This window comes from Penicillium daleae, assembly GCF_028827525.1.
Source record: "Penicillium daleae strain IBT 16125 chromosome Unknown utg000008l_segment0_segment0, whole genome shotgun sequence".
Taxonomy (NCBI): Eukaryota; Fungi; Ascomycota; class Eurotiomycetes; order Eurotiales; family Aspergillaceae; genus Penicillium; species Penicillium daleae.
This window is the reverse complement of record NW_026623156.1, coordinates 305,217-329,772: the sequence shown is the minus strand read 5'-3', so window position 1 is coordinate 329,772 and position 24,556 is coordinate 305,217. Positions and strand designations below refer to the sequence as shown.

Here is a 24,556-nt window from a genome sequence, read left to right as displayed (position 1 = left end):
AACGAAGAAGATCTTTATATATATTAATATCTTCTTTTCGTAGAGAACTAGTTCGTTATTATAATTTAGAAACTATTGTTGTAATATTAGGTTGTATTTTAATTAATAACTAACTAATTTTTCCTATTTTCTTTACGTAATCTAATTTATTAGTACCGTCGTTAACCTTATCGTCTATTATTTTCTAAGAAGGATCTATTAGAATTAAAGAAGGAGAAGTATTAGTAAAACCCTTATTAGAAATCAAAGTAGAAAGATAAACTTACTAGTTTATAAATATAATACTTTCGCTCCTATTATAAAAAATATTATACCTAAGAAATCTTTTAAACGGTAATATCTTAAGCTTCCTTTTCGATACTATACTATCACGAACACGGGTAATTTCGTCGTTAAGGCTAGTAGAAAGGATATCGTCTACGTAGATTAAAATAAAAATAGTTTTATTATAATTAGTATAAATGCAAGTTTCTAAAATCAAGGGAACAAGACTAAGATCTTTTAAATCTTCTATAAAGAGATTATACTAAAGGTAGCCTGCTTAGCGAAGACTATATAAAGCCTTTTATAATAATACGACTATATTAATACTATCAGGACTATAGTATTCGTAGCTAGTAGGTTATTTTATGAAAATAATACAATTATTAAGAGCCATATTAAGGTAGGCGCCTATAATATCCTATTATTTAATATTCTATCGTCGAATAGCAGCTAAAGTAAGAAATAGTTTAGCTATAGCGTTAGAGACAATAGGTATAAATCTCTCGTCTAGTTAGAAATCAACTCCTAGGGATTAGCGATTACTATAAACTACCTATTAGATTTTAGGTAGTGATCATAAAATCCGATTATACGCAAAAGGATATATATGTTATAAGCAGGTAAAGAAAGACTATTATGAGAGAAATAGAGGTCGGCTAATTAGACTAAAAGAAGAGTATAATCAGGTATGCTAAAGAAATCTACTCATGAATCAAAAGAGATGTTAAACTTGTTTAATTTAGCTAGGAAAGCAAACAGAATTTATAACACGAGGTATATAGTAAATATTATATAAAGAAATCAAGAATATCCGAGGTTATCTTGGAGTGTTAAGTAGTCTCCGGCTAATATAGGTAGTTTAATACGAGATCGTTGAGGATTAATATAAATCAATATAGTGGTTATAAAGGTGATCTTCCGGGGAAAAGATAGTGGCGGCTTAGTTATCTACGGGAAGACCCTATATAAGTTGATATACCCCCTTAGCTCTCGATATAAGACGAAAGCAAGAGCAAATTAAGAGCTAAATAAGACAAAAGGTAAGATCTAGGACAAGGGAGATACTTCTATGCCTAGTTGTCTAACGAATTTATAGTATTTTTCGCTTAGTAATCGTTTTGTAAGACTATCTGCTAGTATTTCAGTCGTCTTAACCTATTTAACTATTAACCGCTTAGCCTAAACTTCTTGCCGAATCTAAAGCTAATAAATATCTATATAGCGTAGTTTAGTCTGAAATACTGATTTCTCGCGATTTAGTAGGTCGATAGTTTGCTTGTTATCGCAATCTAGCGAATCAAACTACTTAGTATCGAATTAGATAAATAAAAATAGCTGCTTTATCTAATATAGCTACCTAGTAGTGTAACTAATTGTAAGTAGTTCGGCTTCTATCGTTAACGTGGTGATCGTCTTCTACTTACGAGATCTCTAATCAATTAGTCTACTAAATAGGTAGAAGAGAAATCCTTCGGAGCTTTTTCTGTTATAATTATTAGCGAAGCTCGTATCGGATAAAATAGTAAAGATCTAGCTATCTAGTTAGCTATCCCTAAAGCAGATTACTAGGTATCTTGTTCCGTATAGGTAGGAGATAAGATAATTAGTAGTAGCTAGATACTTCTCGTTATACCGAGTAAGCGATTAAGCTAGTAGCTAATTAGCAAATACGGTGTCTAGTCTCGTCTAAATAGCCGCGAAAAGGGTTGATCCGTATTTTTGTTAATATAATTTAACAATCTTTAGATTAATTGATTAACCTATTACTAGATCTAGCTTATAATTAGTTAAAAGTAGGGTTCTTAGAGGCTTTCTATTAAGAAGATTAAATTTAGCAGCGATCTTTTCGATATAGGCTACCTAACTAAGCTATATCTTTCTTTTTAGACGATCTCTAATAACACGAATCCTAATAAATTAAGTAAGTTCACTATAATCTTTTATCTCAAATCGCTATAAGAGAAGATCTTTGATCTAGTAAGCGTGTAAACTCTCACTTTTATAGTAGGCAGCTAGAAAGTCGTTAATAAATACTATAATTACTATACGATTATTAGTATAAAGGGTAGGGTTATCAGGATACGGTCTAAATCTAAGTAAGAGGAGTAGCTCTTTGATATTATCCTCCTATCTCTTGCTAGCAATTCGCAGGCTATATACTACCTTATATAGGCGAAGAACTATCGATTTTCGTCCTATTCCTTAAGGATATTAGCAATAAACTTCCTCTTTAAGAGTACTATTTAGGAAAGCGTTAACTATATCTATCTAAAAGGTCTTAAGATTAAATCAGGTAATAATTGCTATTAGTATACGAAAGGTTCTAGCAGCAAGGGTACTAGTACGTATATCTTAATTATTAGGGATTTGCGTATCTCCGCGTACGTATAATCTAGCTTTAAAGCGCGTAAGATAGCCTGATTCATCAGATTTATAGGTAAAGACCTATCGTATCTTAATAAATTAATAACGCGGGTAATCTAATTAGTTAAGATCTTTATAATTTGCCTAATATATGAATCTTATATAGTTTACACTAATTAGTTCAAATATATATATATTAAGGAGTTTATTGAATTTAACTTGTATAGCTTAGCGAAATTATTCTTCGAAAGGGTGACTAGCTAATTGGTTATAGCTAGGTAGTGTAGGAGGAATAGACGAGATAAGAATCTTTAGTTATTTTATCTGATAAGACGAGAAGGCTTATAGAAAGGTTATAAGGCTAAAGTAAGGTCTTTTTACCTTATCTTGGTCTCGGCTTATATCAGAATTAGATCAAGGGCGTTTGATTGGTATAGAAAGAGGTTTATAGCTAGAAGGATCGAAGTTTATATTATTAATCAAGATAAATAGTTACTCCTAAGTTCCTGATTAGTTAGGATTATCGAGAGATTAGTTAGATTAGTCTAAATCGGCTATAGAATCGTCTGATTTTGGATCGAGTAGTAGTGTAATTAGTTAATCACTAAGGATTTCGTCTAAATTAACAGGAGAATCGAGTTAAATATTAATAGGAGAATCGAGTTGAATATAAGGCGAATCTAATTAAGAAGGTATAGCAAGATCGAAATCAGTAGTCGTAGTATTGCTTCTACCCCCTAGGTCTTGCTGTACGGAATCTGATTAGTTAATAGTAATTAGAATATTGATATCGTTAAGGATTTGAATGATTTCTTTATCGTTAAGGATTCTGATTAGCTAAGAGAGATTAGATTCTTCGTATATACGAATTCTCTGATTAGATAGAGAGGAGTCGTAGAATTCTTGCTTATTAAATTAGATATCACGTGCGCGAATAATACGGCGGTTAGTAGGAATCTAAATACGCTAGATATTATATACTTTATAGCCTACTAGATAGCTGATAGCTATACGTAGTGCTAGCTTAGCTAATCTTGGTAGCTTGTTAATACGTACGTAAGCTTTATATCTAAAAATTCGTATGTTTAAGAGATCAGGCTTTATCTAAAGCTAATATAGTGCTTTATCACCAAGATAGGTAGTAAGGGCTTTATACGGAGATTACTAGCTAATCGATCGATAAGGAATACGGTTTTATATAAAGATAGTAGTTTTAGCTACCTTAGGCTAAAGATAGCTTAGTAGGCCTAAATCGATAGTTATCTACCTAGCTATCTTAGAGATCGATATACCGTATCGTTTAGCGTAGCCGTTTTGGTTAGGTTAATACGGCGGTGTAGTTTCTAGGTTAATACTACGTGATCTAGTATCTTGATTAAAGAATTTAGATAGAGATCTCTCGTTATCTAAATATATTATAAGGACGCGTAGGTTGAATTAGGTTTAGACGAAATTAATTTGTTTATAGAGAGATTATAACGAATCGGTCTTAGAGGAAAGATCTTCCGCTAGTTAATATTTAGTGATAGGGTTAACGGAGTAAGAAAGATATAAGGTTTTAGCTAAAGATAGCTCGAAATAAATAAGATCCTAGTATAGCGATTCGAACGGGCGACTATACTATATAGGTGCTCGAGAGATTTAGCGGGGCGAATTAGCTAATTTGCAGGCCTCGTAGTAGTTGATCGGTAAAGATATATCTCTGATAGAGATATTTGATAAGTGATCCGGTAGATAGGATAAGATCTCTTTTCCTACGTGGCCTAGGCGACGATACTATTAGTCTATCGTCCTATTAAGTTGATTTTTTGTATATAATAATAGGGTAATATAATTAGTAGTTAGTTCGCTAGTGATTGCTAATTCGTCCTATTTAATCAGGTAAATACCTGATTTTGGATTTAATTCGTAGATAGGCGTTCTGTCCTCTTCTTCTAGCAGATTCTTTCTACCGTTTAGATAGATTCCTGTACTAGTAGCACGTTCTATAGAGATTAGGTTAATATAGAATCTAGGGTAGTAAGTAACTTACTTTAAAGGAAAAGTAGTACCGTCAAGAGACTTAGTTAGGGCGACTTTAAGGTCTCTATAGCCGAGGATAGTGGTTTCGGTATTTCCAACTATAACTAAGGACACGATAGACCTATAGTTTTGTAGTAGAGATCTATTATTCGTTACATAAATTAAGGCTCCGGTATTATAGTACTAGGTATTACTTCGCTTAGTAGAGATCCTGATTGTGCTTATAGCTAACCGGTTATTATCTCGAAAGAGAGTTTTGGCCTCCTTCTTCGGAATATAGGCTGAAAATGCATCTCGATCTCTAGCTAGATCTTAATCTCTAGTTAGATCTAATTAGTTAGAGTCGTTTAATTGATATCTCTTGATCGTATAATTATATACGGTCTTAAAGGCATATAACGATTCGTATAGATCTTTAAAGATCTTCTCGATTACCTAATCTAGCTTCTAACCCTTTAGCCTAACCTTTAGATTAATATATCGGTACTTATCGAATCTATGCTTAAATCCGTAAGGGTAATTTCGATTAGTAGGCGGCTTTATAATATTCGACTCGTCTTCTATATCTCGTCCCTAATAGGTCGGATAGTTAATTAGTCGCCTAGTAGAAGAGCTGATTAGCCGGTATTAGTTAATAAACAGATTAACTAACTCTATTAGGGTAGGCTTTTTTAAGCCCTAGAGGATTATATTATACTAAAAGGTATAGAAACCTTGATCGCTTAGTTAAATCGTCTCTAAGAAATCGTATATAGGAGATAGTAGGTCTTTAAAGTAGGCAATTCCGGCTTTCTCGCCTTCTAATTAGCTGATAATCTACTTCTGTCCCTATATAGCAAGATAAGATGATTTAGTTAGTAGCGTTTAGCGTTTGATACTATCCTAATTATATTAGATTTATCGGTTCTTTAATTAGTCGGATAGTACGAATATAGCTCGAAGTTTAATAATAGCTTCGTGTGCTAATAGGCTATTAACAATCTGCTATCCTTCTAATATAAGAGATGATCGAATACCTTATTTAAGAGATTCGATTAATCGAAGGTAGCGAAGATAGTCTAATCTTGATAATTCGTACTTACTTAGCAATATCTTATAGATAGCTAATTAGTCGGATATAAGATTAATTAGCCGTGTAGGAACGTTGGCGGGATCTTTAGTAAGATTAGCGAATTAGGGTTTTGTAGGTTCCTGCGGCGGGGTAGTAGGATCGGATTAGTCTAGATTAATATACTTCTATACACTATTCGCTAGTACGTAGTCTTTAATAGCAGTAATCTAGAGTACCTAGTATGCGTAGGTTTTAAGTAGGTAGTTAAGCTATATAGCTCGAAGATCGGTTGAATCTATCACTTTTTAGACGAAAGTAAGAGATAGATAAGATGAAAATAAGACAAGAAGGGATTAATTGACTAGTCAGAGGCCTTAGCAGAAGCTCGGGCTTATAACTATTGGATTTTAGGTAGTGATTATAAAATCCGATTGCACGCAAAAGGATATATGTGTTATAAGCAGGTAAAGAAAGACTATCATGAGAGAAATAGAGGTCGGCTAATTAGACTAAAAGAAGAGTATAATCAGGTATGCCAAAGAAATCTACTCATAAATTAAAAGAGATATCAAACTTGTTTAATTTAGCTAGGAAAGCAAACAGAATTTATAACACGAGGTACATAGTAAATATCATATGAAGAAATCAAGAATATCCGAGGTTATCTTGGAGTATTGAGTAGTCTCCGGCTAATATAGGCAGTTTAATACGAGATCGTTGAGGATTAATATAAATCAATATAGTGGTCATGAAGGTGATCTTCCGGGGAAAAGATGGTGGCGGCTTAGTCATCTGCGGGAAGACCCTATATAAGTTGACACTACCTATCTTGCTCGAAATTCTAAAACGTAGCTATCGCTATTAGTTTTTATATTATATACCTATTTACCTAGTAGGATTAACGTGCCCTTCGGTAGATAGGGAATAAGAACTATAGTATTAGAAGTAGTAATCTTATCTAATTAGACCTTTTCTGCCTATAACTAGTAATCTACAAAATCAGATTTCTTTACTTCTATATAGGTATTAGGGATTTTAACTACTCCCGAACGAATCCTCTTAGTTATACTATAAACTATACTAGGGCCTAGTATATTTTCTTTAATAGTAATTATTAATAGATCCAAAACTATTAGGCCTTTCTTAGGATATCTTACTATACTAGGACCTAAATCTACTAGCTTTCTTTCTCTAGCAGATCTTCTCGGTGGTTATTATTAAGCTAGTTAATTAATTAGCTATTATTAAACTAGTTAGTTAATTAGCTTAGGAGGATAGGTAATTTAAATTTAAATTAGGTTAGGAGAAGCAGTCTACTTAATTAGATTTGTTAAAGAAGTAGATTAAGTAATTTATAGAGGAGACTATATAATTGTAATTAGATCTAGAGAAGAACCTCGAGTAAAAGAATAATGAATTAGTATAGAAGAACTTCTTAGAAAAGTACCTAGTAGTATTAGTATTTAAATAGATAACGGTCGGGAAAAATCTTCTATACTTAGAATTAGTAAATCAGGATCGTGTATACTTGCTATATTACTAAATAATCTTTTTACTAGTATATTCGGTAGTAAATCTCGAATTATATATAGTTAAATATATATAATTTATAGTCGCGTAGTTAATAGAATAGTTTGCTAGGCCTATTAAATTAGTAAAAAGGAAATATCGGTCATATTTTGATTTTTAGAAAAAGAAGATTAACAAGAAACTAAAGAAGTTAGAATAGATTATGTAATTAGTACTAGTAACAAATTTTGAATTAAAGAATTAGTCTATATCTTCGCCTTTAGTAATATAATTAGTTTTGTTATCTTTTAAAGTAGTAAAGTAATAGATTTCTGTTATCTTAGTATAGTTAGTTCTAATAATATAAGTAGGTTTAGTATAGTAATCGATAGAGTTTGATAAAATACACTTAACTCCTGATCGGTAATTAGTATAATAGGGTTAATTACCTTATAAATAATAATTTCTAGTAGATTCGAATACAATTAGCTTTGCTCTTGCTATTAAATAGGTTATATCTGCTAAGAGATATCTTCTTTAGTTCTCTAGATTATTAATAGGTAGCAGTCGCGAGGTTCTTATAATTTTTCTAGAATTTGATCTTTAATTAATTTTAGCAAATATCGTATTAGTAATAGTTCTTCCTAAAATATAATATCACGGCGTAAAACAACCTGTCTCTTAGAAGAGTCGTAAATCCTATAGATATAGCTATTATTACCCTCGTAGCTAACTAAATAGCTAACCTATACGCGGGGGGCTATCTTGTTTCCTTAAACCCTTAGCTCTTTTAGAATATAAACGTAGGCTTTTGAAAACTATACACGCAAAAAACCTAGGTTAATTAGACCTATATCTCGAAGACCTAAGGCTTTATTCTATATCTTAATTAGTGACTCTAACTAACCTAGACGGCGAATTCTATTCAAAACGTATATTATTACTATTACTACCTCTAGCTAGAGATAGGCGGGTACTTCTAGTACTAAAATTATTAAAGTTCTTACTCCTTAAATAATAATATAACCTAATAATTCGGCTATACTATTAGGTTTATATATTAAAGGTAGCGAAAGTGTAACAATAGTGCCCTTTTCTTTAATCTATCTAGTAAATCGCAAGAAACCTAAATCGCTATTAGTTCGAACTTCAAATAGCTAATATCTAGTAATATTATGGATTTGAGTAGCCTAGTTAACCAAAATATTAGAAGCCTGTCCCTTAGTCTTAATTAGAATTAACCAACGCCTTCGGGTTATATCGTTATATATAACAATAATATAGTCGATACTACTAATTCTAGTTAGCTTATAAGGTTGAATATCAAAATAAATAAATTCGAATAGTTTTAACGTACGTTTCTAGAGGATATAGGAAACAATCTTCTTTAATTTAGCTAATCGATAGGGTTCGTAATTGAATTCGTGATCGCCTTCTATATCTTTACTAATACGATAATAGTTGATCTTTGCGGTAGGTTAACTAGTTTTAACGATGTGACGGTTAGCAGGCTGCTGGAAATAGCTGCATCTGCCGCCGTTTTAAGAGTCTTGCTAACCGTTCCGAGTCTTAGCACGGGGCAATTAATTCCCACCCAGCACCTAACTTGTCGCCACGCACCATCTTTGTTCCTGACGCTAGCCGTTGCTGCGCGACCTGTATACAGAATGACCATGATCTACTAGTCTAGAAGCTCAGGTTTGTGGAAGGGGGAGCCAGAAATAGCTGCCTCTTGCTTCGCCACTTTCATTTAAATTTCGAGGCCCGCCATTTTAGCTATAGCCATTTCAATTCCCCGTTAACCCGTGTCGTGGTCCGTCCTTTCACCTAGCTAAGAAGAGCAAAATCCTGTCTCTAACTATCTTGCTTGTCGATAAGTTGCTGCATACGAGTTAGTCATGACTGGATTAGAAACTGTATTCACTATAGCGTCCCGCTCTTACTCGGCTATATCTCTGGACAGTATAGATCAGAGCCAGAGCGATACAGACTCCGATATAGACGCGATCTTCACGGATAGCGGATCTGAAAGCGATCCCACAAGCGACTCTAAGCTTAGTAGTGAGGGCTCAGGCGACGATGAGAGTGACTCTAATAACGAATACCTTAATAATGAGGGTCAGCTACTACCAGAACACTACATAGCCAAAGCTCTGAACTTGGACGTCTCTCAGCTCCGACAGAAGAGATACAGTGAATACACCTAGGGGAAACTCGATGAAACTACTATGTACTAGAACAGGTAAGTTCTTTATCAGAAAAGTGTCTTTTCTTTAAATCTGACTAGTAGTCTCTTGTAAGATATTGTGAACATCTTAATCTGGATCCTTAGAAGCGCTAGCGATAGATCTCAGATTCTAACGAGATAGTCTGTTTCTTGTATAGATTCTTCGGTTAGCGTTGTGATATTCGTCGTAGAAAAAATAGCCGACACTGCCCTGGCATTAGATACAAAAGCTCACTTAAGTCATTCTAGAAGTAGTAGCACCTTGTTCTCAAACAGCAGACTAGGTCGGGATTAGGCAAGGAAATAATTGTCAAAGTTCAAGATATAAGGACTCAGTAAAAGCTATGTGCGCTAGATAGGATATTACACTTGCTAATAGATTTCAGATTATTGCACTTGTGGCCACGCAAAAAGGCCTTAAGCTAACACGGCGACCGAAGAAAAACATATACATTGAAGACGTTGCTAAGTTCGCACGCGTGCTTCTAACAACCACCGAAACAACGTTTCTCTATAGCTAGCAGCGTATTCAGGTCCTTTTTTACTGCTAGCTCGCCGCCATCACTACAAGCCGCCCGGGTGCTCTTTTAGGGCTTCGGTACCGTGACCTTACGCTAACGTTGATCCGAGACCTAGAAGGAGGACGCTCTAGGCTTTTCATATTTCTCACTCTAGAATTCACTAAGAAGTTTCTCGGAAAGAAGGCTCTATAGGTATTTCTAGCTCGGCTTTGCTTGATACCAGGGCTTATAGGCTAATATTGCGAATAGGAATAAGTTTAAAATCCTAGAGATCATTTTTGACCTAACGCTAGTGCTTAGTCCGTATGTTTGTCTACTCGGCATGCTCTTCTATATCAAAGGCTTCAAGAAAAGATCTCTGAATAGACCGGTACTAGACTGTCCCGAGAATCTCTATCGCCTTCGGGTTCTAGATAGTCTAGGGCAACAACAGCTGGTCTTGAAGGAAGAGATAAAGGATAAGTTCGTGTTCTGCCAGGTTGCTCGGGATATCGCCGGTTATCGCATTATCTTGGAAAAGCCAATAACATCGTCTATGATACGTTCCCGTATACGCCGAGCTAGAGAAATCACTAGCATAGAGCAAATCGCAAGGCCGTATCTTGTGCGATATACTAGAGCTAAAGTATTCAATAAGAGTGGTCTATATAGTCAAGCCCCCTTCAACAAGCTAACGACTAATAGTTTGAACAGAAGAGGTAACGGACGCCCTTCAGAACGTCATATTGCAGTACTCAGATATTCGCACGTTTGTTCGACACTATAAAGTAGACGTCGATATTGACGTTCAAGGTATTATAAGAAACACGGGATCACAGACAGCCCTTATACGATTTGCTTGTTCCCTGAGTACTTCTATTAACCCAGATCGACCCTATAAACTCTCACCTCAAGAATCTCGACTAATTACCGAGCTCCCGGAGGTTCGCGCAAAGCAAGATAAAGTCGACGAACGGAAACGGAAGTAGGAAGATCGCTAAGCCCAATTCGAACTCGCTAAGAGCGAGTTTCGAATCTCTCATGACCATCCGCAACAAGATTCGGAGTCTCATCGCTATCTGCAGAAGAAGCTAGAAACCGCTCGAGAGAGAGCGGCGGAAGCTAGTCGGAAGAAAAATAGAGCTATTCTCGAACTCCGTAGCGAGAAGCAACGCTAACGGAATAGGCGTGTCCGTGAGAACCTGGAGCACTACAAGAATAAGCAACCTGTGATTGATCTCGAACGTCAACTGCAAGGAAAGTTGGTAGATACGAAAGTCCTAGGGGCACTAGAAAATGCTGCCCCCTCAAGTCCAGAGTTTATAAGAGTCATTGATACCATCTTGACTATACCAGGTACTACAGTAGAGGCTGAATATCAGCGTCGTATTAATACAATCAACGCGGTAACAGCTTTCTATAGCGTAGAAGAAGGTCGCCCTACACAGAGGCCTGCCCAGTCTCGTCGCCGACAGGCTGTCGATGATCTTGATTACTGTCCTTCCTCCAAGCAACGTAAGAACCTAACACAAGACGACAAACAATCTATACTCCAGAATACGATAGAGTCAGTGCGGATCAAGTCTCCCGAGGTCCGGCCGACGATATGTTTCTTGTGTGTCGGGAATCCCAATCTTCCGCTCGAGAAACGAGTTGCGAAGCATACGATACCTGGCTCACTCACGCGACATTTTTTGCGAAAGCACGTGAACACTGCTTGGCCAACCGAGGGGGTTCTATGTAATATCTGTGATAATCAGCCCCTCGAGCATAAATCGATACTTGTCAACTATGCGGAGATAGCCTACGGTACAGTTATGCGAGGCCGCGCTCAGGAGAAGCTTACAGAAGAGTTGTCTAATACCGCACCCAAGAGAGGCTTTCAAGACAATTGAATACTGCGACGTTTTTGGAATAGACGAACACTACACGCTCCTGCACTATTATTTTGCATTTTTTTTTCGTTAGCTAATATCTCTTCCAATTCACTCTTCCTTCACCTGTTGATTTCCCACTTCTCACTTAAACGCAGGGCGAGAGGCGAACATCAGCCGTCTATCTTCAGCCGCAAAGCGGGCTTCTGTTCTATAATATAGAGCCATTAGTCTGTTTTCTAATGCGCCTTTTCTATGCTCGTTTTGCCTGTCGTCCAAAATCACCGAAAGACTGCATAGGAGACCAAATAGTACAATACTAGCCTCTTTGCAAGCAGAGTATTTGCGTAGAATGATTCGGTAAATAAAGAAGACTCAATTATCGTATTATTTAGAGTCTTCTTATTCCAACATACAGTAGGTATTTCATACCACCCAGGCCATTTACCCCAATGTCTCCCAGGATGCTTTAGTATAATTTGGAACAACCTAGATTGCTCCCGGATCAGCCTGGGTCACCCCTGGAGCAGCCTGGATCGCTCCCGGAGCAGCCTGGATCGCTCCCGGAGCAGCCTGGATCACTCCAGCAGTAGCCTGGATCGCTCCCGGAGCAGCCTGGATCACTCTAGCAGCAGTAGGGCCACTTTCAGAAGAAGCTTGGAGAAGACGGTCTCCCGATGCTGACCTGGAAATGTCTCTGGAGACACCTAGGATACCTCTATAGATACACCCTAAGTCTTTCCCTGCTAAGGAGATAACAATACTTTGAATTAATTTGACACCTAAAGGAAGATGGGGCTTTGCCTTAGGGCTATCGTTAAAGCATAACTTCGAGCAACCTCCTTTATTCCGAGTTCTAAATAAATGACTAGTAGATAATAAGATACGATATAAGATTTTACAGTATAATGCAAAAACAGATTACCCCTTTAATACTCGCGCTTTCTTTCCCAGCTGCAGACCACCGTATATTACCCCCGAGTCATTCATCCCTAATCTAGTCCTATTGCAATAGCCAAGCAAGCGATCGCTTAATGATAAGACTAGAGTTCCTAGCGAATGATATCACCTCTACTACTAGCACTGAAAATTGGGGTCACGGGAGGACATTCGGGAACGTTCAAAATAGTTCGCTATCTTTTCCCGTTGCAAACAAGATACATACCACAAATCGGGCTTAGATAACGTCGCTTCGAAATAGTCTTCCTGGTTCCGAAAATATCTGGGCTCTGTATACAGCCGATTTTTTTCTAAATAGCAAAAGAATACTGCGTCTAAACCTCGCTTCGCTTGAAAAGTCTCCGTAAGACGCTTTTGTCAAGCTCGATACACTCAGCAGAACATATCACATCGTTTATATAAAGTATAATTTCCGGGATCTTCATCTTGCACGTCGTACCAGTGTTTGTAAAAGTCGTTTCTGGGAGAGTGATTTCGAACTTCGCTTCTTCGTAGTAATATCCTTCCCTAAGAGACTTGAAAAGAAGATACTGGAAATATTGTAAATCTCCATACCAGTCGTTGATTGATAAAAGAACATAGTAACGCCGCGGTCCTCTATAATCGGGCTGTCCAACTATATCCAAGGTTAGGCCAATAAGGGAAGGGCAAGCCCCTACTTCCAATACCTTATCAATCCATTCATCGCTTTTGAATATCGCCCTCTATAGTATATTTTCTTGTTTCTCGCTATAAAGGAGAGCATCGGCCATATTCTTGGTAGAATTAGGGAGCATTCCTTCCACGATGAGGTCAAAAATTTCTCGTGGGATTCTTCTGAGTTTTGGCATATTAACAAGGGGTGTTATATCACAAAGAACGTAATTTATCTTGAAGAAACCAGGTAGCTCATTCTATCACAAGGAGCTAGCGCGAGAAGCCCCTATTTATATGCGTGTTTGAAGTCGCAACTGCTTCAGCAAGCTATAGAACCATCGTCAATCGAGCAATTAATCTTAGTACTGGTTTTTGAGGGCTAGGAGGAATTAAATATCCTCATTAATTAGCGGTAAATGTTTATCGTACTTTAATTAATGTTTCACTTCCTCTCTCCAGCCTACAATACAGTAACGTATAGTAAAACTTCTCCAGCAATCGTGATCGCCCAGTGAAGAGGAGAGTTTGATTTATAGGACACGGTTACTCAAATTATACTATACAGTAAGCAAACCGCTCAGATTTCATAAGGCGAACAGACTGTCCTATACAAATTGATTTAGACAACACAGATTCCACTAGAAGTCCGAACCAGTTGTTTCTCTAGCCCTCTTTATTTGTGTTAGGATTATTTTGGTACACACATACACAGTCTATTAACGCCCGGTGGCTAAGCCGAAAGGGCAACTATCGCTAATCTGCCAATATATATCCTAAGATATACAGCACCGCGTATCCTTAGAGCCTATACATAAAACCTTGCAATATATGTTAAGCCATTCAGAATCCCGGGAATAAATCAGGACAACAGATCATCCACGCTATTCTCCAAGCAGTCAAGAACACCAAGACCCACGGCACAGCAATTCGACTACAGTAGAGTAGATACCCGGTCACTGCAAAATACCCGGAAATGATATTGCCGACTAGTTAGCTAAAGAAGCAGCTATACCGGGCAAGACACACCCATTCGGGCCTTTAATATCACGCGAGAGGGCACACATCAGGCAAGGAATCCAAGATCAATAGAAAAGGGAATAGAAAGAATCGAAGACCGGCAGTCACCTGCGCCAGATCGACAATACACTACCGGCCAAGTACACGCGACGGCTCTACGGACCCTTACCTAGAAATCGGGCTTACTTGCTAACGCAATTACGGACGGGACACTGCTAGCTATCAACATACGCAAGACCTTCCGTTTCTACGATGACGACCTATGTACCTATGGCGAACGAGAGAGTGTAACCCACGTTCTGCTGGACTATCCGGAGCTGAGAGAGCTACGGCGAGAGCTCCGAGGGAAAGTTGGTGAAGCGTTCAACAGCATGTCGACCTTGTTGGGGGGACCTGGCGAAGAGGGAAGGGGAAGGATCAATAGTGCTTCAAGGGCTAAGATAGTGGAAGCTGTCTTGGACTTCGCCGAAGCATCATATCGGTTTGAAAGCCGAATACCATGAAGGTAGCATGAAAAGAAAACGGCTGCTGGGCCACGAGAGGCCCCGGCGAGGCATTAAGTTCGCTTAGGAAGTGGTATACGGCAAATGTACGCATAAAGATATATATAGTTGCCGAATCCTGTATATCGTTCGCGAGGGGTCAGGGTAAATGAAATCATCATCATCATCATCAACTGTACTCGCGTTTAGACGGGCAAACCAGTAGCCAATATTGGCCCATTGTTTGTTTCTTGAAAGAACAGAATAGAACCGGGATCGTGGACGTAGGGGCTATTAACCAATTAGTGCAAAAATGAATGCACGAGAGCCACTTCCGAATACTTGTGGGTTGGATGAATTTCTAGTATTGCTTGTCTGGTTAAGGGATTGAACTTTATATGTTGGCCACAGCTTCTGAGTCATACCGTTCTCAACAAATGGCTCCAAAAATATGAGTATACTAGGATCTAGTCGCTGCGACTAGTACCGGCCCGAGGGCCAAGTTTGTGGTTAGCAGGACCGGTAATGCCGATCCTAGGACACTATATATTCATCAAGTCCTTGCCCCGAGAGCTCAAGCTATTGCCTAAGGTGTCTATTAATGCAGAAGTTGGGGTGAATTGAAATACAATAAAGAAATTTTGCTTCGCGAAACCTGTGTAGGACTTTACATAGATGGTCTTGCTATTCAAACAAGTCACGACTCCTGGGAGATAGGATATACCGACGAGCTAGTCGAGCATAAGCATGTTTCAATTAGATACTGTAATCAAATATTTCACACATGCCGCAGGACTTCCTGGGAATAGCGTGCCTGTTTGCTAAGCATACAGTTCGGTGAAAAACAGTATCTTTTGATTTAAAAGCCTATCTAAGCCCCTTTTTCCTCATCTAACAGCCTCGCATTTTAGCCAAGGGTTACCCGCTCCTCAAAATGTTGTCAACGCTCCCATCAGAGCTCCTCGTTTTAATTTTCAAATTACTCAACAAAGATGATATGCTAGAGCTATGTCTAGTTTGTCGCGCTATATATCCGCTATATGATGAAATGCTCTTTTAGCATCTCTACGCTTACCGGCAGCTACCTATATGGCGTGCAGTGGCTCATGGAAGATTGGACATGGCTAAAAAGTCGCTAAAAAAAAGGGGCAGATGTTAACGCCGAATATCAAAAACTCACACCGCTGTGCCTGGCAGTTAAACTAAGGCAGAGAGAGGCTATTATATTTCTATTAGAGCAATCAGGACTCGATACAAATTACCAAGGTCCTAAGGGCCTTAGCGCGCTTTCTCTTGTAGTGACTAGCGGCGACCTTTATGCGGTGCAACTACTGCTTCTCTCAAAGACGATCGATCTCAACTGTTAATACGATAAAGGCATAACACCTTTAATGTATGTAGTTAAATCCGGCGAAACATATATTTTTCAAAAATTGCTATCAGATCCCCGTACCGATCTTAATATCGCTAACTTTCACGGCGAAACTCTGCTTTATTTAGCTACGCAACAAGCCGATTCTGCCGTAATTCAAATTCTAATTCAAAACCCTTAGGTCCAGGTTAATATCCGCGACGATCGCGGAGACACGCCTCTTCTTTCAGCGTTAAAAAAGCTCTTATATACAAAGTTCGACCGGGCCACCCTATCACTACTAGATTCTACTTAAATCGATGTCAACGTTCAAAGCGCGGACGGTAGACGTCTATTGTTCTATACCGTGGAGAGCGACAAAGAAGCCGTTGTGAAGTCTATCTTGCGGAGGCCGAATATTGATCTTAGTATTTGCAATGAATCTGGAGTCACCCCTTTAACGGCTGCAATCGAGAGGAAGCTAGTACCCATTGTGCGGTGCATTTTGAGGCATCCAGCCTTGTCCGTCCTAGCCGATACTCGAAGTATATCCCTAATGTGGACCGTATGTAGATTAGGACATACGTTGATGGTTAAAGAAATTTTACGGTGGAAATTCATCGATATCAATCAAAGAGGTCCAGATAGAGCTAGTCCTCTTCTAGCAGCAATCATAGGCCAACACTGGTCTATAGTACGGCTTCTATATTATCAGGTTCGAATTTCAGTCAACGACCGAGGACCTGAAGGATAGACAGCCCTTACCTTCGCAGCGGTAGCTAGGCAGGCCGAAATCGTTACCTAGCTTCTAGGACATCCTCACATCGATGTTAATGTAATTGATAATAAAGGGAGGAGGCCTTTGTAGTGGGCTATCAACAGCAACCATGCACGGACTATACAGATATTAATAAGAGACCCCCGCGTTCCTAGAATAAGAATATAATAAGACTTCTGTTATATCACTACATAGTTGTTCCTAGATCATAAAAACTTGTACAAAGTAAGATACTGTAACCCTTATTGGCCCGTAGAAGTCAAATATCAATCACCTAATTTCAAACTTGACGGTATTTTTGACCACACCCGTAGAGAGCTTAGGTAGGCATGTACGAGTATCCTGTAGGATGATAGTAGCACAGTAAGACAACACCGTTTTCATGAACCTACATCTAGAGGTGTGTTCTCTTTATATCTACTCTCTAGGCTTCGTTAAACCCGTCTTGAATGAAGTCAGCTGTCTATTTGGCTTTACTATGGAAAATTCTTAGAAATTATGAGAGATAGAAGCCGCACATCTGTTCCATAAGTGTATCAACTTTTAGATATTTTATTATAGAGCTCGAAAATCCCGTAAGCGCAGTAAAGTAGCGCCCCTCAATTTAATGCGGGTTGCTCAAGTAATGATCTGCGATATGACCGAGGCGGTAGGGCCAGGCAAGTATTACTCAGGGTACATTGGTTAAGCCAAATTCGAGAATCACTGCACAGTTGATCAGGAAGACCAGTCGATAGGTGGTGATAATACTAGTTGGACAGGGTTTAGAAGGTTCAAGGGATTCAACGACACATGCGTAGTGGGCAAGGAGGCAAAGGGCGGTGAAAAGAGAGGGTGGTGAAAAGAGAGGGTGGTGAAAAGAGAGGGTGGTGAAAAGAGAGGGTGGTGAAAAGAGAGGGTGGTGAAAAGAGAGGGTGGCGAAACGAAAACGTTGATAGCCATGGTAATGGGTAAGGAGTCTCTTACGGTGGCCCTCGACTTAGAGCGGCCCGGTAAATAAAGGATTAGCGCTAAGGCCTTGGCAGTGGACCTGAGATAAGACAAGCGATCGTTAGGGAGGAAGCAGATTTCGCTAGTGAAGGTAGCCTCGTATCAATTGAGAATACTACACACCAATACCAAGATAAGCGGTATAGAGGATTTCGAAGACAGATAGTCCCTTAGAACCTCGTTTTGACGTTGAATGATAAGTCTATCCACTCTCTGAGAATAGGCTAGCTAGAAGCAGTGCATACTGTAGCAGCAGGGCTTTAAGACGAGGGTTTGTGACTGGGAATCACCCATCTTAGAATATCTTGAGATTGCAGGTAATGCACTGTACCAGTGCTAGAGATAAAGCCCCAGAACTCTAACTGTATTTTGATAATATCAAAATAGTGATGAGACATAATGTGGAGGCTTCTCTGAATCGGATGATTGGTGGAGATGATGGTGAAGAGAGGGAGGGCGAAGACAGGCCTGGGTGGTTTGAGTATAACATAGGTCGATATAAGTGAAGCACCTACTACCCTCTCTTTCGAAAGCTAAGCTCTCTCGTTTCTCTAACACACCTTTGAAATTGCCTTAGGGCAAAGATACTGAAGTCTCCAGTTTTAAAAATGAAAATTCTATGTTTAGGGAGCCATATACCCTTTGAATTTTTGGACCGAATAAGCAAATACTTTTGCCAGAGGATGGTATGAATAGTCATTTATTTGCTGGAAAGCAGTCTGTTCTAATAGACGGTACTAGGCACCATGAAAAGTATGTCTTATGCTATTTAGGACACAGTCCTCTCAACGGTATAAGGTACAGGAAGCTTTGGAAGCTTTTTCAGTGATAAATTTTCATATGCTCTTTTGTCTACCTTGTCACTCTGGCTGATGTGGACTGAGATTGTCGGCTTTTATTTCGTCTTCGCCCGACGTTGCTATTGGTTTAGAACGCCTCGACTTCTGGATGTCTCGCTCTGTAAGTAAGGTGGGAGGTGGAAGCAGGGAGCCCTAACAGGTCAGCTTCTGCAAGCCCTGTGAAAAGCTAGATACCTACCACTTGCGAAGAAAGAAAAGTCCAAAATCCGGCAGTATCTGCTGATAGCCAGAATATTCGTCCCGTTCCTCGAAGGCGGATACCAAGGCATAAATCGGCATCACACATCTTGCTGTATTCACATGCCTTTTTCATCAAATTTGATTTCCTGCGGCATTGTTTCTGACAATACAATCTTCTCTCCATAGCAGAGCTATTTGATCGGGAACCACGCTCAGTTGCCATTTCCGGGTTAATGACTGAGTCAAGATATGACGGGTGAAAATAAGAACAGTCATATCAGAGGCAGAGAGCGCTCTAAATATCTTGGCTAGTGTCGCATTTATCAAGTACAATCGTAGGATATCACTAGATAAATCGAGCCTTGGGCATTTTGTGATAAGTGATCTGCTTTCTAGTGGTAGATTGGCAGGACTGGCGGTTAGAAGAGGGTGGTGAAAAAGAGGGTGGCGAAAAGGAGGGTGGTAAAAAAGAGGGTGGTGAAAAGAGAGGGTGGTGAAAAGAGAGGGTGGTGAAAAGAGAGGGTGGTGAAAAGAGAGGGTGGTGAAAAGAGAGGGTGGTGAAAAGAGAGGGTGGTGAAAAGAGAGGGTGGTGAAAAGAGAGGGTGGTGAAAAGAGAGGGTGGTGAAAAGAGAGGGTGGTGAAAAGAGAGGGTGGTGAACACGAATTAGCCATGTTTAGAGAGTCGGTCAAGATAGTAAAGAGAGAAGCTATCTACGCTATTTACTGTAGTTGATTGTTCATCCCAAAATCCGAGGCATGTTGATTATTGGGTGGCTGAATAATAAAATCCTGTGATTCAATATCATGGTGAAAAATTGGAACACCAGCAAGAAATTCTGTTTACTGGAATATATAAGCTGTAGAAGGGAGATGCTTACAGAAAGAGGAATTTTCACGCGGCTGCATAAACTGCATTTCGCGATTCACGGTGATTTCAGTAAATTACTAAACACGAACATTCTAAATTCGGACTCGTCCGACCAGTAGATCTAAATACATTATGGTAATTCGTATGTTCAGGAGAAGCATCGACGTAAAAATACTTGAATATCATATGATTATCTGCCCTATGTTCCCCGCTCCATCGCTTACGCTATCCTGTAGGGCGCTAATGCTGGGGACATATAAGTCTATCACATAGACCTGGCTGGATTTACACTGATGGTTTGCGTATAGTATTGATCTCGTTAGTGGTTATCCTGGCACCAGGCCCAGCTATGGCGCCTAACCGAATAGAGCAGCCACGCAACAAGCTGTAGAACTATAGAAAAGGCATAGGCTTCGGGAATTGATAGATGAGAGATCTATTGATGAATTCTTGATCGTGTCAAGGACATTTTCGTGCCCCTTAGAGAGACGATGATGCTAATTGTTTAAGTATTGGCACGTTGTCTGAAATTAGGTGCCTGCAAATAATTGAATATCCACTAACTATTTGTTCGGTGTAGTAGAAGAAAATGTTAAGTATATTATTGTTCAATTTCTCGCTTTGAGAGTTGAATTAAATCAATATGTGTAGCTCTAGGCTTTACCTCATTTTCTGAATAGCTCATTAATATGGCTCTTATATAAGATGTTTGCACAGGGTTCAAGATTGCTAAGTAGTTACTCGAGTATCTATATTGATATTCGTACTACATTTAACCGGCCAAATCAAATATTAAATCTCTCTAAAATGTACGATGTGCATTACGGTACAGTAATCTTATCAAGGACATAACAGAAGACCACACGAGGGAGGAAAGACGGTTGTATATTACAGCAACGTTCCCCCTAGCGAAGCAATTGATTGTATTGGAGACTCGTTAAACATGCCACGGAAGTCTACCTCACGGATGTTCGTATATCACTCATTCACCGGGACTACTTGCGAAGCTATCTTCACATCGTCCGAAACATACATATTCTAGTTCCTGAGTGCATCGAGCATTTAGTCTCGGGCGTGCTCCATGCCTTCCTGGAAAGATGCAAGTCGACCGACTTGATCCTCCTCACGCTTTTTCAATCGATGTTCCTCCTATCTCAACTGTGCATTGTTAGCTTGCAGGGCTTGGGTTGTATCCTCGAGGCCTTAGGTGTCGATATACTTGGAGACACATGACTCCCACAGTCGCCGGAACAATCCTACCAGCCTTGCTGCCTGAAAAGCAAGCTTCGGGTCATCACGTTCCAGCTTGTCCAGCGTGTCAAGCACCGATTGGAATAGCCGCGAACTCAGTAGATACTAGCTATCAGACTGAAGTGCATCAAGCTATAGTCGTCAGTATGCTGAGCTTTTTGCAGGACTCCCGTAGTGCATCTGACTACTTACCGGCGTACTATCCAGAAGTACAGTCTTAGTTTCGGATCGTTAGTCATCAGCTCCTTCTGTATTGTTTTCGCAGAGTTTCTGGTCCCGTATATCTTCCATTCGCGTAGTCATTGTTGCAACAATCATAAGTTTTTCTGTAGATAGTGTCTGTGAACGCAGCGTCAAGGCCTTTATAAGTCAGATACTCACGTTTTTTTTGAAGTTTACCAGCTCACGCACAATTTCCATCGCCGAACTCAATTGGCGACTATAGACTCCGCAATGCGGTGATTTCCTAATGTGATAAAATCCTAACATAGCTACAACGGACATTCACCATCTTTGTTTGTGCCAGGAACCTCACCGAAACTTTCCCCGGGGTCAGGAGGCAAAGAGTTGGGATCAGCAAGTGTTCGCAATCCTGCCGTTAGGTAATTTTGTGGTGAGGCGTCAGATACAGTAGTTTGATCAATAAAGATAGATACCTAATAGTAAGAATTTGCCTATGAGATCTAATGTTGGGATACAGTAGGTATAATTCAACTTCAACCACCGTACTGTAACTTGCCACTAGACAGTGTTGGTTGAGTTTCAGCAGTCTTCAATGCCGCTGAGGCTTTGACGGTTATCTTGCCATCCTCCCTAAGACGCATTAAGCCTTATATGGTAAAGTGGACAGTTGGGAAGCGTGTAGAGCACGCTTCCATTCAGGGGGTTACTTTAGTCAGACATCTTCAATATTACTCATTTGCTGGCATATGCTATCGCTCCTCCTAGATCCTATCCCTCATCTCAACAGACAGGGGCTATACTGAGTGACCCACTTTCCTTTGTGTTTTGTATAGTAATTTGGTATCTTGGGCATTACGGCTGTCGTAACACCGTGTACCTAGCCATCCATGGGGTATTTCAACCTGCCCCATGATATTCGTTCTTTCTTCAATCAATCAACTTAATCATCCTGAATTGGTTCAGTTTTACCTCAACCTCGTCCCTATTCGTCCGAGCGGATTACTAGTCCATATTGTCATAGCTTGCTCCGACATATTTCTTCATCGAACTCATGCAAAAACAGTGTTCACTGCGCTCCTAGAAACCATGTAAGCCCTCCTAGGAGCCCAAACCGTTGACCGAAATGATAAGATTGTACATTAAGTTCCCTTCACTGCACTTCAACCCTCCTTACTCGAAATCGATTGCTATATAAATTTACCTACATCACCAGCGAGTGTGCATCTGACTACCCGACACATTTCTATGTCAACTGTACCCAAATCACACCATGGTCCGTGATATGCCCTTCCTCCCGAGCTCTGTCCACCGATGAACTAAAATGCTATAGACAACTCTACTAGGCTTGCCGAATGAAATTCTTTGGCAGATCATATCTTACCTGAAGGAAGGCGACATGTTTTCCGTGGCAGGATCATGCATGGATCTCCACTTCCGTCTACGCCCCTCAATTCTCAAGTTCAACATCAAATATCGAAACAGCAATCTCCTCCATCTAGCGGCAAAAGACAATGATTGTGCTCTTTTCGAAGATTTGCTCGTTCACGGCGCCGATATCAATGCGTTCTTCCGCAGAGAGACTGTATTGATGAGAGCAATCAAGTATTCGTCAGCGGACCTGATTAAGCTCTTACTCAAACAGCCAGATTTGGATATCTACCTGAAGAACCGCATGCACGAGGATGCTTTGTTGTATGCAGTCATACATGGGACGTATGTAATCGTGGAAAGCGTGTTGGAGCAGCAGGGCCTTAATCTAGATGCCCAATATGCGCGCGGCAGGACCGTACTGCACTTGGCGGTTTTCTGGGGCCGAATTGGAATTGCACAGTTGCTGTTATCGCGCGGAGCCGACCGCGATGTGAAGGATCATCACGGCCACTCTCCAAGAGACTGGGCCTTTCACGCAAACCGGGTTTCGATGGTGAAGGTGATGTCGTCCCACCATGTTCTTCTATCAGCCTTCGGCCAACATATCTTGGACAGCGGTGATCCACCCCTACACCAAGCTATGGCTCATGGCTTTCTGAATGCTGTCAAGCAACTTCTCAGAGAGGAAAACCTTAATCTAGAGAGGCATGATCGGAATGGTGACACGGCGCTTCACCTTGCGGTCCGGATGAAATCCCTGGAACTGCTTGATCTGCTTCTTGACCATCCTCGTATTAACACCAATGCTACTAACAGAGATGGAAATACGCCACTGTGGGTGGCTTCACGCTCGCAGTGCGATGAAATCACCAGAAGGTTTCTCGGGCATAAATGCGTGGACATCAACTTCATCGGTGGCAGGGGCAAGTATGAGAATCCCTCGAGCTCTCTACATCATGCCATATTGAGACTAGATAAGTCAATTCTGCAGACCTGGCTTGCGACACCAGGATTGGACGTGAATATTCTAGCCGGAGGGCAATCCCCTTTGCAAGTCGCTGTGCAATTGGGACGAATTGATGCTTTGAAGATGCTTCTCAACTTTCGAGGCATTAACATCAATGCGAGAGGCGGAGATCCGCCGCTATGCCAGGCAGTAGAAAAAGGAGCGCTTGAAGCGGTTCAACTGCTCGTGAAGCAAGGCGAGCAGTTATTAGTCAATGAGCGCATATGTCTGACTAGGGATACTGCCTTATGTATCGCTGCGCGTGATGGAAATCTGGAGATTGTGAGGGCACTATTATTGCACCGTCATCTCAATCCCAACTTGGAAAATAATCGGTTAGAGCATCCCTTGTTTCTCGCAGCCAAGCGAGGAAATCTCCAAGTGGTTAACGCACTGCTTGAGGATGGGAGACTGGCCGCGTTCACGATGAAAGATGTAGTGTGCTGGGAAGAAACAGGTTTGGTGAAAAGCGCTATTCAAAAGCAGATCGACTGGCAAGAGGGATTTCATGGTGTCAGGAAAATGGATACAGGCAATTTATGGACTCCTTGGATTCAACTGAGATCTGCAACTCCTCAATAACCCCCTCTTTGATTTACAGTCATTCGTGCTATATCTAGGACGCCTCCGGTTAGTAACCCCCGGGTCATTGGTATTCTCATGGGTATTTCAACCCCCATGCAGTTCAATCGTTTAGCTCATCAGAGTCACTCATTTTCACCCTCATATTCACATTACCCCTTTCTGATTTCGTTACTCTTATTGCCTGGTCAATCCTTCGTATTTCATAGCTGGTACAGGCCATCTCGTTA

At 40.0% G+C, this 24,556-nt stretch overlaps 3 protein-coding genes across 3 annotated transcripts; all 3 read left to right on the top strand.

Annotated features, from left to right (window-relative positions):
* Nucleotides 1-9,141: 9,141 nt before the first annotated feature.
* N7458_008781 (uncharacterized protein) lies at nucleotides 9,142-10,150 on the top strand (the record flags this gene model as incomplete). Its single annotated transcript, XM_056912163.1, has 4 exons — nucleotides 9,142-9,403; nucleotides 9,596-9,701; nucleotides 9,817-9,916; nucleotides 9,989-10,150. Coding segments are annotated over 4 exons (630 nt in total), but the record flags the coding sequence as incomplete, so codon positions are not given.
* Nucleotides 10,151-10,280: 130 nt separating this feature from the next.
* N7458_008780 (uncharacterized protein) lies at nucleotides 10,281-11,832 on the top strand (the record flags this gene model as incomplete). The annotated part of the gene is made up of 3 exons (XM_056912162.1): nucleotides 10,281-10,599; nucleotides 10,652-10,922; nucleotides 11,124-11,832. 3 exons carry the CDS (start codon nucleotides 10,281-10,283, stop codon nucleotides 11,830-11,832), a joined length of 1,299 nt encoding a protein of 432 aa, XP_056761011.1.
* Nucleotides 11,833-22,763: 10,931 nt separating this feature from the next.
* N7458_008779 (ankyrin repeat domain-containing protein) lies at nucleotides 22,764-24,326 on the top strand (the record flags this gene model as incomplete). The annotated part of the gene is made up of 1 exon (XM_056912161.1): nucleotides 22,764-24,326. One exon carries the CDS (start codon nucleotides 22,764-22,766, stop codon nucleotides 24,324-24,326), a length of 1,563 nt encoding a protein of 520 aa, XP_056761010.1.
* Nucleotides 24,327-24,556: the final 230 nt, after the last annotated feature.